The sequence below is a fragment of the Cyprinus carpio genome, chromosome B17 (genome assembly GCF_018340385.1).
Source record: "Cyprinus carpio isolate SPL01 chromosome B17, ASM1834038v1, whole genome shotgun sequence".
Classification (NCBI taxonomy): Eukaryota; Metazoa; Chordata; class Actinopteri; order Cypriniformes; family Cyprinidae; genus Cyprinus; species Cyprinus carpio.
Window position 1 is genome coordinate 9824584 of NC_056613.1, and position 20071 is coordinate 9844654.

At 36.0% G+C, this 20071-nt stretch overlaps 1 protein-coding gene and 1 long non-coding RNA gene across 3 annotated transcripts; both read right to left on the reverse strand.

The window, feature by feature from the left end:
- Positions 1-245: 245 nt before the first annotated feature.
- actn2b (actinin, alpha 2b) lies at positions 246-18221 on the reverse strand. 2 transcript variants are annotated; one of them, XM_042742080.1, is made up of 21 exons: positions 17924-18221; positions 14743-14857; positions 14308-14427; positions 13986-14072; positions 13715-13802; positions 13495-13573; positions 11650-11731; positions 10902-10987; positions 10720-10812; positions 10405-10635; positions 8702-8849; positions 8432-8582; positions 6599-6707; positions 6365-6505; positions 5657-5839; positions 5343-5477; positions 5080-5259; positions 4465-4611; positions 3579-3644; positions 1726-1884; positions 246-1620 (listed from the first exon to the last, which is right to left on the reverse strand). In XM_042742080.1, exons 1-21 carry the CDS (start codon positions 18050-18052, stop codon positions 1462-1464), a joined length of 2688 nt encoding a protein of 895 aa, XP_042598014.1. In that variant the 5' UTR covers positions 18053-18221; the 3' UTR covers positions 246-1461. The 2 variants fall into 2 exon arrangements, with proteins under 2 accessions (XP_042598014.1, XP_042598016.1); XM_042742082.1 differs by lacking the exons at positions 13495-13573; positions 13986-14072; positions 14308-14427; positions 14743-14857; positions 17924-18221.
- Positions 18222-19149: 928 nt separating this feature from the next.
- On the reverse strand, positions 19150-20009 carry LOC122140145. Its single transcript, XR_006156843.1, has 2 exons — positions 19963-20009; positions 19150-19822 (listed from the first exon to the last, which is right to left on the reverse strand). It is a non-coding gene; the product is annotated as an uncharacterized LOC122140145 (long non-coding RNA).
- Positions 20010-20071: the final 62 nt, after the last annotated feature.

Consider the following 20071-nt stretch of genomic DNA (forward strand, 5'->3'; position numbering starts at 1 on the left):
TTTGGTAAGTTACAGTGGAGAATGTAAGCAAGGAAAAAGAAAAGAAAAGCAGAAAAAAAGAATTTACTTTCAATATATATTATACAAGTAAAAACTACTAAAAAATTGTATTTTATAAAAGTAAAACATGCTATATTATATAAAATACTCTATTATGCATACATAAATACATATTTATATATAGTATGCCTATAGTATGTTAATTACACTTCAATAAAACATTAAATAAAAAGCAGAGACTTGACTTTTTCATACGGTTTATTTCATTTATGTCACTGTAAAACACACATTTAGCTTTCTTGCATATAGAATTCAACAGCATTCACAAATCACTTTTTTTCCATGTTAAAACTAATTTAATAGGTTAACAAATGGACCAAAAATCAATCAAATGCACTGTCATTGTACATTGAACAAGTGTGACTTTTTAGAGGGAAATTTGCTGTATTCATGAAAGGTGGATTGATATTCTGGGATTCACATACTTTTTCACTCTTCACTGTGAATGGTTTGTATGCTGTGTTTATTACAGACAATAGTGTGTTAAGCAAGGTGTGTTTCTCTGTCGTTCCAAAGTGTTCACATACTTTTACCCACAACTATAAATTTAGTACTTTATCATAATAATTTCTGTTTTTTGCTTTCTTTATTTGACAAGCCCTGTAGTAGTACATAGATTGATACTTCATGTAATCACCAAACTTAAGAAAATGTTCAAGCATTCACAATATTCAAAATGTCATATACAACCAAATCAGCCAGTTATCTGACTCACTAGTGAGAATGACAAAGTCACAAACTGTTGCTATATATGAAATTAGGCACTGTTAGGTTTTTAGGTGATTATGTTGTGGAGAATTGAGTTGAGCTACTTTTCTTGTTGCTTTTTTAACCAGGGACACTATAGTACCAGAGGGAAGGTGAATCTTTCTCATTTGGAGATAATTCAAATGTGCAAAATCTTAAACACGGTGGGTTTAACACTACCACACAAAATAGATTTCATTCTGGAAAGTGTGATTTGAAAAAGAGTAAAATGCAAAAAACCTCAAATGTACTTAACAGTACTGAATTCTGAATTTAGTGTAACTTAACTACTGATTTTGCTGTAATTCAAGTGACAAAGCCTTTGTACTGTAAATGTTCTCTGTTATACATAGCCTACATGAAAGACAGTAAAATAGTTTCCCATGCCATGGATTCAACAATTCATGAGAAAGTGAATTTAAAATTCACAACCACTTTGGACTGTTAGAGTCATTTCCAGACTGCATTGCATGTGTACTGACTTAAACATTTCATATCAATCATCTAGGAACATACATCAACTGAGACTAAAAAACTGAAGTTGTGCTCATTTTGTTTATTTGCCATGCTTTCATTTCTTGCGGCAGATGGATAAATAATTTACTTGGTTAACAAGTGTGATGGGATTGAAAAAGGTCAGAGCAGTTGAGAGAGTTAAAGGTCACTCTCTCCGTAGAGGGCAGTGGAGAAGGCAGTGTAGTCCAGGGCTCCAGGCAGGGCCCCAGGGCCGGTGTATGGGGGCATCCTGCTGATGCAGTACTCTGCCTGGTCTGGAGGAAGCTCTCGCCTCAACTCATCTGCCAAAATATATGGCTGCAGAAGACACAATAAACAACAGATAAGAAATATGGAAATAACTTTTCAAGCAAAACTTTTCTGAAGAAAATCGATAAAGTTAAACAACACACACACACACACCTTGTCTGCAGCAAGGATCCTGAAGGAAGCGACCACCTGTTCAGCTGTGTCTGTGTCCGCTGTCTCTCTTGTCATGAAGTCAATGAAAGACTGGAATGACACAATGCCTGAAGTGTTTGGATCAACCAGCATCATGATCCGGGCAAACTCCACCTCACCCTGAAAAAACACACACATACATATATTTATAGCAATTAAATGTAACACACACACACAACATTTAACATATTTAACATAAATATAAATATATAAATATATTAAATAGTCTATTTATGCATCATTTATGCATATAATCTTAATTTTTACATGAAAAAAAAAAATTTCGTAAAACTTAATAAATGTATTTGCCAAACAAAAAAATTATAAAATGAGAGATGTTTTAATAAAATAAAAAATCCACTGTACTTAATATTTTAACATAATATTTTATATGTGATATAATTTTATGTATTATATATTATTTTATTTTAACATTATATAATTAGAATTAAAGGGATAGTTGACTCAAAAATAAAAATTTGATGTTTATCTGCTTACCCCCAGGGCATCCAAGATGTAGGTGACTTTGTTTCTTCAGTAGGACACAAACCAAGATTTTCAGCGCAAACCGATGCAGTCTATCAGTGGATGGGATTCACAGCTAAATCATGCAATAAAAAAAGCATACACATACAAAACCAAATTAAACCCTGCGGCTCGTGATGATATATTGATATATAAAGACACAAAACTATATTTTTAATGTTTTTTACTTCTGATTCACGCAATGTCTGAACTGTAAGAACTATCCTGAGTGCGTCCTCCTGAGCGTGTTCTCAGCAGCAGGTGGCCAGGTGCGTGAGGCGTCTTCTTCTTCTTGCTTTATGGTAAATCTCAGATTTATGAGTGCATTACCGCCACCTATCTCTCAAATGGACCACTGACACTCCTAATTGAGATTGTAGATAGAGTGTCAATGGTCCATTTGAGAGATAGGTGGCAGTAATGCACTTATAAGTCTGCGATCTGCCATAAAGCAAGAGGAAGAAGACGACGCCTTACACGCACATGACCGCCCACACATTACAACGAACAAAACAATATAAACACAGTACAATTCCAAACACAGACCAATCATTTTGTGTCTTTAAAAAACAATATAAATACTGTTCAATTTCTTACACAGACCAATCATTTTGTGTCTTTACATATTAAAGTCCTGTCACGAGCCGCAGGGTTCAATTTGGTTTTGTTTGTGTATGTTTTGTTTTTTTTGTTTTATTGTATGTTTTAGCCGTGATTCCCATCCACTGATAGACTGCAACTTTTAGCAAAAAAAAATCTTTTTTTGTTCTACACAAAAAAAAAAAACACACACACATCTAAAACCCCCTGGGTAAAAACATAAAAACAAAAAATTCACATTTTTGTGAACTATCCCATTAAGTTTTTTTATTTATTTTATTTTAAGTAGTTGTTTCTTGTATTGAGCATAAATTTCACAAAATGTCACTAGATATCTTTAAAAAATGTCATACATTAATAATAAAAATAATAAAATAAATAATTTTTTTATAAAATAATGAGACTTTTTTTTGTTTTAAGAAAATATATTCATTATGCTTAATAAAATATTTTATTATAGAATTTTAGATTTTAAATAGTTTCTTGTTTTGAGAATTAACTTAATTATAAACATTAAAGATGTTATCTTTAAATTAGAATAAAATAAAAATTAACTGAGCATAATTATAATAAAAATAAAAAAGTTTTTTGCCCAGATATTTTATACTGGAAAACAAGAAAAAAAAATTGGTTAATTTTTATTTGATTTTTTTTGGTTTGTAATCAGTGAACCCTATTTAAGGCCCTACCAGATCATAACCCATCGAGATCAGACAGGCTCTAAAGTCATCAGAATCCATCGCCCCATTCTTCTTCTGCATGGGAAAGGTTAAAGGGCAAAGGTTGAGAGTGTGTGGGTCACGCAGAGGCATGGTCGAAATAATGAAGCAATGTGGAGTAGGGAAAGAGTCAGCACCTAACACAGAAGCACACACAAAGAGACAGCACACAACCACAATCAGAAAAAAACACAAGAGAGGTACATTAGAACTATATACTGCTGCCCAGGGAATACATTAGAACTACACATTAGGGTCAAAGGTTAGAGGTCATGTTGGTTAGTACCTGTTTGTCACTTCCTAAATGCACAAAACTGATCAGGCATGCTTTAAACTCATCAGTCCTGAGTTTACCCCTCACACCAACTAACAACAAGTACCCACAACAAACAAAAACATGCACAGAATGTGAGCAGAAATGAAGTAAAAGACGATTAATAAAAATAGATAAAACAGCACAAAATTTCTTAATAAAGTATGAGTGCTATATTCAACATTTTATTCAAATTAGTGTAATTTAACTCTGATTTTAGCACAAATTGCATCTGATTTTAGACATACTAAATACTGCAAATGATCTCTCACATTAAGCTAAATTCGTTCCACTAAATGAATGGAAAGATAATTACCACTCTTGCACTGCGATGCCTCTGAAGAAGTGAAGGCAAGACATAACACAGTGCAAATATGAAATGAATGTGTCTCAGCTGAAATAAGAGAGACTTACAGATGTTTTGCTCAGTCAAAGTGTAAAAGGGTTCAGTTTAGTTAGTATGGTTTAATGACGATTAGTATAGCATCCATTCAACAAGGAAACAGGCGAGTAGTTAGAGTACACAAAGGCTGAGTACAGCACCCGGTCAAAATGGTTGAAAGAGGATCGGAATTCATTCATCTGCTCCTGGCTGATGCCCTTTGCATCACGTGTCAGAATTTGAGTCTCAATTTCGTTAATAGTGCGAGCAATCGTAGTCAAAAGGAGCTCCCAGCCAACACGAATATGCTGCAGAGGAAAGAGAAATGCTGTTGTAAAATCATGATTTCAATGTACACTCCATTAAAAAGTTTGGGGATTTTTTAAATGTTTTTGAAGGTACAGTAGATAAAATACAGTAAAAACAGTAGCAATGTGAAATAGTATTACAATGTATTTTACAATGCTTTCTATTTTAATACATTTTCAAATGCAGTTTATTCTTGTGATGCCAAAGCTGATTTTTAAGCAGTCATTACTCACATGATTCTTCAGAAATCATTCAAATATGCTGATTTGGTGCTTATGAAACATTTCTTATTACCAGTGTTAAAAATAGTTTAGCTTCTTAATACTTTTGTGGATAAAAATCACATTCTTTGAATAAATTAAATAGCATTTTTTATATAAAAATCTTTTATAACATTATAAAATGTCTTTATTGTCACTTCTGATCAATTTCATCCATCCTTGCTTAAAAAAAGTGTGTGTGTGCACCTCCATAGTGTAGTTAGTATGTTTGTTGTCAAAGATAAGTGACTCCTGGATGAGTTGGTGATCTCCCTCCAGTCTGTCAATGTTGGGTTTATAGCTGACGATCACATGCTCATACTGCTTCAGCTGCGTCATCTGATCCTCAAGAGTCCCACCCATAGCCATAGAACAACGACCAATTTCCTAGATAGATAGATAGATAGATAAAAGTACATGTCTTATGTAGGTCTATCACATTGGCACAGGTGATGGCTGAAGCCACTCACCTCCATCCTGGCCTGTATCCAGGGTCCAATGAGGTGGGCTTGGGCAGCAAATTGGCGTCTGAGCCTTTTGTTAGCATGCTGTCGCGCTAACTCCTCCTGCAGTAAACTGTCACGCTGCGGAACCAGCTTCTTCACCTGAATACACAAACACACATCATTATCATGCTTATGATTTTGTATTGAAGATCACAGGAATTGTTTAGAATGGCTTAGAATTCGATATTAACAGATACATTTGAGTTATAACTAAAGAACACTTCTATATTTTCTGTGCCGTAATGGAACAGAACCAAGGTCTGAGGGGTGTGTTTGACCTTGTCCCACTTGATGGCAATCTCTTCTGTAGTTATGGTGCTGTAGGGGTTGGTGAGGTCTCCACGAATGCCATAATTCTGGAAGATCTTCAGGACTTCCTGCTGAATGCCAAGGATCGCCTGCCTTTCTGCATCCGCCTCAGGAAGTGTGGCCTTAAACTGCTCGTGAGCAGCTATCAGAGTCTACACACAATGGATAACTTGTTTTGATATATACACTATAATTCAAATTTGAGGTCAGTCAAAATATTTTTTTGAAGAAATTCATACTTTTCTTCAGCAAGGATGTATTAAACTAATCAAAATGGCAGTAAAACATTTTACATTGTTACAAAATATTTCCATTTTAAATAAATGCTGTTCTTTGGAAAACTGGTTTCCACAAAAATGTTAAGGATCATGTGACGCTGAAGACTGGAGAAATGGATCCTTAAATTCAGCTTTGCATCACAGGAATAAAATACATTTTAAAGTATATTAAAACAGGAAACACAGTTATTAAATTGTAATAATATTATAAAATATTACTGTTTGTACTGAATTTCTACATACAATAAATTCATCCTTGGTGAGCATAAGGGACTTCATTCAAAAACAAAAAAAAATCTTAGAAAAAGTCAGAAAGTAATACATATTTGACAGCTGGGAGCTGTGTAAATACTAGTCTTTTTAACAACATTAGCTTGTAAGTCGTGTACAGTACAGTACCTGGACCTCTTCAATGGTGTGCACTATGAACATATCCTGTAAGTCTTCCATGGCTCCCTCCATCCAGTTATTAAAGGGAGCAGATCTCTTTGCGTATTCCAGAAACAACTGCTCCACCGTCTCCAAAAGTTTCTCTGTCCTCTGCAGAAATTAAACATTTCAAATTCAAACCTTTTAATACTTTGATTTAACAACAATTTTCTAGAAAAACAAGTTGGGAGACAGACAGCATACCTCCAAAGCCTCTCTGCGTTTCTGAGTGAGTGTACCCAGTTGGTCCCAGAGGTCACAAATACTTTGACACCTTTGATTCACTGATGCAACATCATGATAGTCCAGCTCACTTTAGAAAGATAAAACAGAAGATAAAAGACTTTAGGCCAAAATGTTGCATTTGCTATTGAGTCTGTCCCCCTCTAGTGGTTAATAGATGTAGTACTCACTAACTTTGCATTAAAGGGTTAGTTCACCCAAAAATGGAAATTCTGTCATTAATTACTCTCCCTCATGTCGTTCCAAACCCGTAAGACCTCTGTTCACCTTCAGAACACAAATTAAGATATTTTTGATGCATCCCGTGAGCTCTCTGACCCTCCCATAGACAGCAAGTGTCCTTACATGATAAAGGCTCAGAAACGGTAAAATAGTCCATGTGACATCACAGGTTCAACCGTAATTTTACGAAGCTATGAGAATACTTTGTGCGCTTGGCACAGCTAACACAGAACAGCATACATTGTTTACGTTCAGTGGATACTCTCCAAAATGGCACCAGGGTGACGCGGAGGAGGCAAATTGCTGAATAAAGTGTTTTTTTTTGTTTTTTTTTTGCGCACAAAAAGTATTCTCATAGCTTCGTAAAGCTGCTGTCTATGGGAGGGTCAGAGAGCTCTCAAATGCCATCAAAAACATCTTAATTTGTGTTCTGAATGTGAACGGAGGTCTTATGAGTTTGGAACGACATGAGGGTGAGTAATTAATGACAGAGTTGTCTTTTTTGGGTGAACTATCCTTTTAATGCCGAAATATTCTATACTTTTGTATCATTTTCTTTTTATGTAGACCAGGGGTCACCAGACTCGGCCCTGGAGGGCCAGTGTCCTACATTTCCTCCCTTTGCTTTTTGTGTCTAATCTAACATTAGTATGCTAATCATCATAAGTATGTTCCATAGATTATCAGTAATATCACCCTGTACTTACTGAGACAACAGAAAAGTCAGAAGCTGTCAGTCACTTACTAAATACATGCACACTCACAAACACACACACACACACACACACACACACACACACACACACACACTAACCAAGGCTGCAAGGAGATAAGGAATGTTAAAATAGAAAGTCAGCGATTCAACCGTTAAAGTATGCTGTAAGCATGGTGCGTGTATATGGATGTCTAGCTATGGATAAGTAGTGTGAGAGATATGAAGCTATCAAGACCCTGTAAGGTGATGAGAAACTGAACATAACAGAGTAGTGACAAGGACAAAGTACTTGGGCACCACCATTCAAATATTTGATGCTGATAAGATTATTTCAAATATTTCTTACGCTCCCCAAGGCTGCATATATTTGATCAAAATACAATAAAAACAGAAATATTGTGAAATAGTATTAATTTGAAATACCTGTTTTCATTGTAATATATTTTAATATGTAATGTATATTATTGCTGAATATTCAGCAGCCTTTACTCCAGTCCACGCTCACATGATTTTTTAGACATCATTCTAATATGCTTATTATTACCAATGTTGAAAGAGTTGTGCTGCTTAAAATATTTTTGGAAACTGTGATAATTCTCAGAATTCTTTGATGAATCTTTGATGAACATTTATTTCAATACATTTTTATAATAATCTAAAAGTCTTTACTGTCACGATTTAATACATCCTTGCTGAATAAATGTCTTAATAAAAAAAAAAAGTATATTACTGACCCCAAGGTTTTGAATGGTAATGTACATACCAAAGTTTACATTCAAACAGCTAAATGAAATGAAGATCAGCAAAAAAAGGTAGTACAAAGTATTTTTGAAGACATTAAGTCTAAAAGGTTATACTTGAGCTCCTGAGCAATAGCTGCAATCTGCTCGACTCTGTCCTGGTGGGCAGAAAGGTCACTCTCAAATGCCTCGTGTTTCCTCAGCAAAGCTCGGACCTCCATTAATGATGCTGACTCATAGTCCTTCCGGGTCAGCATCTCCTCCTTACCTATTGCAAAACACATGAAAAAGCCTATATTAAGCATCATTTAGTGGACTTTCTTATTCAAAGTGGCTTACAGTTTATTTTTATGAAAGTGCAGACACCACTTCATACTCTGGACTCACCTGCAGCCCAGGTCTCATGGTTGGTAGCTTTCTGTCTAAATTTCTCCGCTAGATGGTCCAATCTTTCCAGTCTCCTGATTTCTGTCAGCAGCCATTCCTCATAGCCCTTCTCTGCCTGTTCCAGCCCCTGCCATGCACTTGCTATGTCCTACACAGACAAACACATACCAAAAAAAAAATCAACTATGAAAACAATAAGAATAATGAGAATAAGATAAATTGCATAATAAAATAAAAATGTTCAAAAGAACTAATGTTCAATAAAAAAAAAAATAAATAAATAAAATATAAAATAAAATTTAAATTACAACCTAATCAAAGCCTAAAAAAATTTTACGCGTCTAATTAAACATCTAAGTAAAGGTTTGTCATGTGTGCATATGTTTTAGGCTTGCCGCAATAGACGGTGTTGACGGTGTTACCGGTTTTAAGCCGTAACACAGGTTACATCACTTTCCCACCGTCCCCACAGTCGTTTTGATTTTTTAAAGTATTTGTTTTTTCTTAAATATTTATTTGAATTAACTAAAAAGAATAATTATAATTTAGTTCAGAAGAGAGCATACACTATAATTAAAAAAACTGAACGCAGCTACAATGCTGCATGCCAAGAGACAGTCACATCACAGTTCAGCATAACCGCGTCATCTCTTCTCCCTGTGCTGCGTCATTGGCCCCATCGGATGAGGACGGAAAACTGACAGCCAACCTGAAAGCCGGCATCATAACTATTTTAGACAAGAAATATAAAGCTCTGCCAGAAGCAAGCCGGCAGCTTATGCGCAAGACAACATTCCTGGACCCGCGCTACCGGGGTGACTACGACCCGAATGTTGAAGAGACCAAGAAGATGATAGAGGAAGAAGCAATCATCCTCGGTAGGAAAGCACAGTCAATGCACCCCGTGAAAGAAGAGGGAGAACAAAATGAGGAGGAAGCCGACATCGAGCCGCAGCCCAAAAGAACAAAAAACTCTGGCAAATATATTAAAAAGAAAAGCAGGCACTGCGACAGTAAATCTGACTATTCCAGAAAAGGTGGTGACGGAAATCGCCACCTACTGTATGCTCAGGAGTCCCCCATTCACGCAGAGCAGGATCCTCTGGCCTGGTGGAAAGACAACCAAAGAAGGTTCCCCCTGTTGGCAAAGGTAGCCGAAAAGTATTTTTGCATGTCTGCAACAAGCTGCGCATCCGAGAGGGTGTTCAGCACGATGGGGAACATAGTCACCCCACAAGATCCCATCTTAAGCCAGAGATGGTCAACATGCTGGGTTTCCTGGCAAAGAACATGTAGACTGCAAGCACTGTTAATAAATGCCAATTTATAGTATTTTTATTTTTTTTAGAGTGCTGACTTGTCATTTATGTAGGCTAAGTTTTTCTTTTATATTGGTCTCTTATTTATATGGTTTTATCTTATTTAAACTTTGTGTAATTTATTTAGGCCTATGTTATTTTCTTAATCCTTTTAAAAACGTTCTAATATAGGCTAAGCAATAATTGTTCTATGGTTCTTATTTTTTTGGGTCCACAGTTTGCCGATTTTCAGTTTTTTCAGCCTATGCATGGTGGTATTTTTTATTCGTTATGTTAATAAAAGTTCTGTGTTTAATATCAGTGATTTTAATTTTTTTTGTTGATTAACCAGTGGGAAATTTTGCTCACCGCGGCAACCCTAGTATGTGTGGGTCAAACTCTCACCGAAACCATCTTGCCCTCAGATGGCATAAATGCTGGTCGGTTGCTGATGCGGAGTTTAGTCTGCAGGGTGTTGAAGCTGATCTCCAGCTGACACTTCTCCTGCACTTTGGGAGGTTTGTGCATCCTGCGGTAATCTCGGAAATCCTCCAGCTTCCGCTGCATCTCCAACATAGTCTTCTCCGGCACACGATTCTCCAGCCAGGGAATGGTACGTATGATCCACTCCAACAGCTAGAGAACAGATGGAATATTTATGTGTAACATGTATCTGTGTGCAGTGTGGAGAGTGTATCTAATGTGTTTATGTCTCCTTACCTCACTAGCCAGTCTTTCATAATCCACCATCAACTTCTCATTTTCCTGATTCACTCCCAGCACCTTACAGATCCTGTTAGCAGCAGTTTCAGCCTGAGGGAGAAAAACACGGTAAGAATGAAGGTAGAGATAGATAAAAAGATAGTTGATCTGCTCAATCTAGCGCATGCAAAACTCAATACCTGTTCAGCTCCAGCAAAGGCATGGTAGAAGCAGGACACATAAGTCATAATAGCTCTCTCATCAGGCTTCGGGGTGTTCAGGATGTCTGCAGGGATGGGAGATGAGCAAAGGGACAACTACATAAAGTTAAGGTGGAAATAAGAAAACACAAGTTTTCATGTTCATCTGCTAAAGTGGAAAATGAGGATACGCCTACGTTGACTGAAGGGGCTGTACACTCAGGCATAGCTATATTTCTAACACTTCTAGAATGAGCTCAGGGATCAGATGTATCTTCTGAGCCTTTGCAAAGGTGTTATAATAACAGGAAATATATGTCAAGACCACTGCTAACTAGGACTGTGGAACAAAAGCCATATTTTGTGATATTATAAAGCTAAAAATAGGAAGTTTGTTGCTTGAAATCTTTAGAATTTGCATCTAGTTTTTACAATATTGTCTTTTTGCTGCTTTATAGTAAGGAACATGGGTCTAGCCTGAGTGTAGAACTTGGTTCCTTCCAAGGTTTTCTACCAAAATAAATTTGTGGGAGTTTTTCTTTGCCACAGTCAACTGTGACATATAGACAATTCTCAGGGTAGATGCCATATTTAAGGCAATAGTGTCTTAAGGTCCTTTGTCCCAAGCTTTCTGACACCATAACATTTTTGTGAAAGACATATTTTCAGTGTTTTACTGGCTGAAAGCTTTGTATTCAGCTGGAATGGTACATGGAGTATTGTGGAATTTTCTATGCTTATCGTTTACCCTCTGCATCCAGCATTTTGGGGATGTCCAGATGTTTTTCAGCAATGTCAAATGCCAAATTCAGATTACCCAATGGATCATCCTGCATAAAGACAAAAGGAGAGAAAAGGCATGCTGTTTCACCAATAAATAAAGCATAAGAATATATCAATCTAAATTATTTCCATGCAAAAGTGAGTGTCAGCATTCAGGTGCCACTAGAGGAGAGAGAAAAAGTTTAGCTCTGAAAGAAAAACAAGAAAAAAGAAAAAAAGGATTTCAAATGATAAATTAGTTAAAATATATCTAAAAAAGAAAGCACTGACAAAACAAAGATTGGTTGCCCTTTAAATGCAAAGGCCTTTTAAATTACAAAAAAAAAAAAAAACCCTACACTACTGTTCAGTTTAGTAAGTAAGGATGCATTGTGTTGATCAAAAGTAACAGAGAAAACATTTAATAAACAAAAGACTATTTCAAAAAATGCTGTTCTTTTGAAATTTCTATTCATCAAAGAATCCTGAAAAAATTTAAGGTTTCCACAAAAATATTAACTGTTTTCAACAAGGTTTCTTGAGCACCAAATCAGCATATTAGAATGATTTTGGAAGGATCACTTGACACTGAAGACTGGAGTAATGAATGCTGAAAATTCAGCTTTGCAGTCACAGGAATAAATTACATTTTGAAGAATATTAAAATAGAAAACTGTTCAATTTGAAATTGTAACAATATTCACAATATTACTGTTTGTATTTTTTATCCAAAAATGCAGCCTTGTTGAGCACAAATGTTTTCAAAAACATTAAGCAAGAATAGTAATCAGTTCTTCCATTCTGCATCCAAAATGTGCATGCTTATGGTTATTATAAATGCTTTTATTTGTGGTTGTGTGTGTAAGCAGAGTCTGGGGATCAAGCTTTTGTTCTCTGTGTCAATAAAAAGCTGTATTGCAGGACATCAGCAGCTGCAGGGGATCCAGAGAGTCCTGGACCCTTCTGATGCTTGTGTCCAAACTGGGACCACTGGGGTCCATACTAAATGCTGGATTATCCCATTCAAGCTCACCTGGAGCCGTCAGTAACAGCTGAAAGGGATAGGAATGTCTGTGTGTGTGTGTGTGTGAGGGGTCTTTTAGTCACTCACCGTTGAACTGACTGACCCTGACAAGCTAAATAAATCCTTAATCTTCAGCGGTCTGATCCAGCCAACTAATTAAAACCATAGTACACAAACTCTCATTCGCACAGACTTGGAACATGGCTGGAAACATTGTCTCATTCTGCTCATGCATTTGATTCCCTATTCTAAGCTGGAACCAAAGAAATCAAATCTAACTGGATGCAACCTGCCACTAAAATGAAGATAGCTTTCTCCAAGTACAAGATCTAAACTCTGCAAGAAGACAGATGTCCAGCAGGACTGAGCACCCCTAATCTATTAAATTAATTTTATTATGGAAAACAACACATCCAGTAGCATAAACACTTGTGCTACCTCCAGATTATGAAAATCAGTCAGTTCTGGTTTGTGTCTGTGAATAAGTGCACAGAAGGCCAGTCCATCCTTCCAGTTTGAAGCCACAAAAAAGAAAAAAAAGTAGAAAGTGGGTCTACAGTACTACAGTCTAAAAGTCAAGCTTTTCGTTTTTAGATAAGGTCCTTAGATTCCGGAGGGTGTGATAAACGGCTGAGTGTGATGAAGATGTTAGACACACATACTGTAAACACACACCATATGTGCAGTGATATCAACAAAAGGGAACATCAGGATGTTGTGGCAGACATGTTATTTTGCTACTGTGATAGGACTGTTAGATCAAATGTCCCAGAGGATCAAAGGTTAATCGGGGGTCACACTTGACACCTTGTTGAGTTTGGCGTAGTCAATGAGGTCAGGCCTATGCCTGTGGATGAGAGCGCACAGCGCCAAGCCATCCTTCCAGCTTCACCAGAGAGAGTGGGTCATGTTGGAATTAACATAAAAACTTAAACTATATAACTGAAAATCATAGTATCTGTTCTTTACTCATATTAAAATAAAAAACATTGAAAAAAATTGTTTTGCACCCAATAAAGAGCCTTACCTGACATGAAAGTTTTGAATATTGACATTCCTGTAAGGGGCAGTCTTCCTCTGACACCACAGCAGAAGCCCTTCTTTAGCCGAAGTCTCTGAGAGATGATTTGAGAATCATTATATAATTCACACATGACTGATCTAATTGTTGTTATTTGCTATAAAATGATTTACACATTACTAAGTGTTGTGAAATGTGCTATTAATAATAATAATAATAATAATAATAATAATATAGTTTTATATGGCATTTTATGTTTGGGACTTGCTTTCTTTACCTTCAACAGAGATATCCTGAATGGCAAAGCGAAGGATGATGGTCCAGATCATTCCAAGAGTCATTTTCACATTTCCATCCACAATTTCTGCAAAAAATTTGACAGGAAAATCATTGCTCAGTAAAATAAAGGGCTAAGCAAGTTAAAATTAAATTACTTTTTTTTTTTTTAAATAAAGGATACATACAGATTTTAAATATGCTATGTGACATGCAAAATTAATTACCTGCATCCCCTAATTTATTTCTTTATTCAATTTAGGCTATTTATTTATAAAACCCCAGAAATCCAGGTAACACTAGAGTTGTGCAATAAAGCATACCTTCAGCGCCAATGGAGACCAGTTTCACTCCTTTACTGGTGATGAAATCAAGGGCTTTGTTGACATTGGCTATCTTGTGAAAACGCATCTTTCCTCTGTCAGGCTTGGGTAACCTCTCACCTGCCAAAATACAATGAAAAATTTAATTGGCATATAGTTGATATTACTTATTGTTGAGGAAGTTTAGCACGTTTACTTTGAACATAGAAAACTGTCAAATATCATCCTTACATTGTAATCATTAGGAGGACAAGCTGCAATTATTGCCATGTTCATTGTGTTTGCTTGACCAATTATTTTACTTTGACACACTCATCTCTGACTCATCTACAACAGAATAATTTCTGATTGCAGTATTGAAACATGCATGCAAGCTTCTTTGAAACAATATGTATTGTGAAAAGCACTTTACAAACGAACTTGAAATGAATTTACCTGAGATGACTTCAAGCAGCAGCATTAGTTTGAGGCCATTCCTGAAGTCTTCCTCTATGTTCTCAATCTGAGTCCCAGCTTTCCTCAGGTGAGAGTTACACCAGGCCGTGAAGGTCTGGGGAACAAGTACAATATACATCAACATTCAGTTTTCCAACCTCACATAGACACTCTATGTCTATGTCTTACATGTCATGCACATTAATATGCAAATCCTCTTATACAGTCCTACAGTAATTGGCATAGCATTTGTATCCTACAGTCAACATTCATCAAAGCAGAATCCTTGCACAAACAGATACTAAGCCAAATGGGTGGGATTAGACCAGATTTAAGGCCTAACTGGTATGTTGTGATACAATGAAAGCCTTTGATACCACTTTCAGGTCAAAACCTCACTGCATGGGTAACTGCAGAAGACTGTGCCAACAAAATGAATCTTATCTTGTGCCTTCGCCAAGAGAGGAGATAGTTGGTAGTTCTTTAACTAGTTCGCATACACTGTATGAAAAAACATGGGGAATAAGATATGACTGTATATAGCAGAGATTCTGCAAATGTCTAAACTCCTGTACTTTATTTAATCAATGATTTTTGAAAGACATTTTAACTATAAACACGAAGTGTAATCAGATCAGTCAACGAGACAATAAAATGGCACTGGCATTATAAAAAAAAAAAAATCCAACACACACTTGTACTGAACACATGAGCATCTACACTTGAGTTGAACACTGAGTTCATCCTCCAAAAATAACCAGCACTTAACTACATGTACAATAAGCTACAAAGCTGCTGTATATCATCTATGATTGCTCTCCAGAACCATTTTTAAAGGATATGGGCACTTAAATTTCAGGAACATCTTCCCACACATCAGTATCTAAATTCCAGTTTATACCATTTTGTCTAATAAATGTAATGCTATTAGATTAATAAGTAATAATGTATTATAATTGAGCACATAGAGTTACAGCTTCAGGACCTTTACTACTTTATGTTTAGAGCCACCGATAAAGAAGCAAAATAAAACTCTATACTGGACCATTTGACGCAGGGCTGCAAATTAAGATAACTCAGGCATCAAATAAGTCAAATAAAATAAAACAAAACAACATAAGAGGAACAATATTAATATGGGTCTTCACATATTTGTGACATGCAGATGGAGACCTGCTAATCTCAAGTTACAGAATGACCTGTGCTGCTTTCCAAAAATATGTAAGCTGCTGCTACTGTATATAATTCCACTATAACAGCGATATAGGATATATATACAAACATTTTCTCATTTGGATTTGGAAATGCAAGCATATCTAATCTAAAGGACAAAGATTATCTAAAGGACACATTATGACTCAGTAATGCTGGATACCGTTTCATGGAACAAAATATGGCTGTACTGCTGCCCACATCAGTATTAGGTTGCACTCTCAAATCCACTGCTACCCTTTGCCCATTTTTTAGACTTTATGGAGCGTCTTTTTAATCCCTCAAAGCAGGTTCAGTCATTGCTGGGCAGATGAAAGCTTTACTGTGGACTCCAGAGTGCATTCCTGCGAGGTAAGAGTGTAAATTTAGCTCTCTCTGCAGAGTCTGTTTCTGATAAGAGACCTGATGAAGTAGGCTCACACTGAGAAGAGAGATATGAGTGAGAATACAGTGAATACAACGTGTGTATCGCACTGCTGTGTTGTCTAATCGGACAGGAAAGAATTTCATTCATTCTGTAAAAGTGTAGGGTGTGTCTGCAGTAACATGCCTGTGAGGGGCGATGGTCTGGAGGAATAAAAAAAATAACTATAACCCTTACATCATACTGTAGATCAACAAGCAATATAAGTCAGCATCTAACATTTGAGCCATTGCTATTGATAAATATGTTGTAAGTTACTTTGGTAAGAAAGGATGTGCTGTAATTTTGCTACAGCAAGAAAATAAATGAATCAGTTTAAGTGAGTGTAAGAAAGTCCACTTATGTGAATCTAGTCTATAATCAGATTGGATCTGTGGATTCTTCAGATAAAGAAGAGAGTTTAAGATCACCTGCTTAAGACACAGTTTAAAGACCCTTAAAGCAATCCCCCACATTAGGAATCCCTTTGTGTTTATTCTGACCATTAAAAAAAAAAAATGTACACCAAATCTAGAGTTTGATATAAAATCAGTTATAGTAGCCTACATGTCAGTAAAGCGCCTGACCTTCAAATCAGTGTATATCTGAAGACACTGTAATAGACTACACAATAAATAAAGGTGCTGTTTATACAAAGAATTCCCCGCCAAGGAGACCGGATTAAGCTACAAGGCCTTTTGGCGGTGGAGTTAAAATTAGCCCATGCATCCATTCTAATCCCAAGGACGTCATCCAGTGTTGGAAGCATCTGTTGACAGTCCGCATTCCAATCGTATCAGAAACAGACACACAGAGCCGCGCGCCCCTGCGCTATTGTTAGTTCGGTACCCGCTGCATCCATCCTCAGCGCGCGCTCCAGACCCCTCCGTGACACTGACAGACCTCAGAGCCCTTAACGGGACGGGATTCCTTTGCAAAAACTGATAGCTAAATCTAAGCTAAATCATAACTTAAATTATTGACAGACAGACAAATAAATAAATAAATAAAAAGGATGGAAATACGTCAAGAAAATATGAGAAAATATACAAAGAAAATGCACATATAAATATATTAAAGTTAACGTTTGAACTTAAATGACATTTCTAACTTAGATAATTAACCCTGGACCACAAACCCAGTCATTAAAAAATAGATTTATGCATTATCCGAAAGCAGAATAAATAAGGTTTCCATCGATGTATGGTTTGTTAAGACAGGACAATATTTGGCTGAGATATTTGAAAATCATTAATTTGAAGGTGCAATAATAATAATAATAATAATAATAATTATTATTATTATTATTATTATTATTAAATATTGAGAAAATTGTCCAAAGTTGCCTTTAAAGTTGTCCAAATGAAATTCTTAGCAATGCATATTACCAATTAAAAATTAAGTTTTGATATATTTACAGTAGGAAATACTAATGATTTTTGGCATTAAAGAAAAATCGATCATTTTGACCCATGCAGTGTATTTTTGACTATCGCTTCAAATATAGCCTACCTGTGGTACTTGTTTTGTATAATATATACGCGTAAACTAAACTGTTTGTCTTACCTTCCGTTGCTGTTTTTCCCATGCTGGATCCAGTAGTAAATCCCGGTCCCATTCATCCTCCTGCATCATGTAGTCGTCCGGTTCATATCCATTATCATATGGAACGGAAAGCTCGATCTGATTCATCATTTTCAAGCGTTATACTCTCTTATTTAATGGGTAACTTGTGATATTCTGCTTCTGAGCTTGAGTTTTTGGTGTAAGTGGACTCTTCAGTGCCTCAGGTGTCTCTCTCTCTTTCGTTCGTGTTAGTTTCCAGTCTCGCGGCCGCAGAGCGCGAGCAGTGACAGCAGTGAAAGGAATGGCTGTCAATTAGTACTGATGGGTCACATGACCTCTTCTTTTCAACCCGCGGAACGTCGACCACATTTACATAACACAGCCTCAACCTTCTCCATTAAGTTAAACATATATATATATATATATATATATATATATATATATATATATATATATATATGTGTGTGTGTGTGTGTGTGTGTGTGTGTGTGTGTCTGTGTGTGTGTGTGTGTATTTGTTTGTTTGTTTGTTTTTTTGTGCTCTGTTAAAAAGTTAGTTTTAGGTAGGCCTATAAATAATCTATGCTGTCATTTCATAGATTAAAGCCACTTTAAACCGTTTTCAGGTCAGGCAGTGGTAATACAGCTGCTTTACCTTTTTGATGTTCTTTTTATAGTCTATGGTTCAAACCCAATGATACTAAGAAAATGTGTCACGTGACAGGTGATCAAAGCTTTTGCATGGGCTGTGCGAAAAGTTAAAAAATTTGAAGGCTTTTTTTATTATTATTTATTTTTTTTTTAAATCAGAATGAAATAAAGAGACTGCAATTGTCCTGCAATTTTGACACAAGCATGAGTCGTTGAACATGCAAAAATCTCTTTGAACAACAACAAAAAAATGTTTTTTGAACTATAATGTAGTTACTAATTATTCCATGGGGCTCTCTCTAATACAATGTGAGTAAAATTAATATTTCAACTCAAATTGTTATGCTACAATTTAGAACAGGTGTCCATTATTATTCAGTCAAACATCCATGTTGCTGTACATTGCTTGGAAATCAATCTCAGAATAATTTCAAGAGTGGCCAGTCAATAGTATTTTAAATTCTCCAAACAATCTCACACTGTGCTAAATGCCTTTTTATCTGATAATTGACCTTCAGTGCTCACACATATCATCATTTTTTTTATAAACTGAGGCAAACAAAAGACAACTGAAACTCGAAGCATAGAATTTATTTCTGTAGAAAACTATCACACGTCCATACGCACAAAAAAAAGAGAAGGAGAGAACAAATACAACTTAAAGTTGTTTGCATTGGCCTCAGGATTGAAGAAAATACTCTTTGGTACTTCTGTATGTGTTTCAGGGATTCATAACATATTTTTGTAACAGATCTTTTGGTCTCAAAAGGTTGGTCTTTCAGTTTGCTATGTTCCCTGTAACAATTGCATTAATGTTTATGGAGTGTTCAGTGGTTTAAATTAAAGACTTAAGTAACTTTATTTTTTTTAAATAGAGGTCTGTTGGAGTTTAAGACTAGACAGAAAGTGCACAAGAAACATGGAGTTAAAAATCAATCCTAAATAAATAACTAAAATAAATCATTTGATTGGATCTCTGCATATTCACGGTGCTTACAGTCACAGCATGTGCTGCCCAGAAACCTCACAACATTTCAATATTTGGGTAGAAGGGCACAACAATAGAAAAACTGCACAGACTGATGCATAGTTATTCACTCCTTGTACAGACACACATCCAATACTGACCAAACAGACACCCTGACACTAAACAGGAAATAAAAGAAGAAAGGAAGATATCATTCCATCTCGGACATTGCACAGGGCCGTCTGAATTCTTGACCTCGTTCATGTATCCATTTGTTCGATACTGGAGGAAAAGATTAGAAAGAGAGAATAAAACAAGTGAGAAAAGTTTGTTACAGATGTGGTTGGCCAAACACTTCCATTTCCATACTTGTTTATTATTAAGAGAATAATACATAAGTGTCACATTTACTACAGACTCACCCCATTTATTGCCTACTAATACTGGACAGGCAGCATGTCTTGCTCTATACTCCCCCTCCACACTCAAAAAAATTATAACACAATAATACTGCACCACCATAAAAAATAA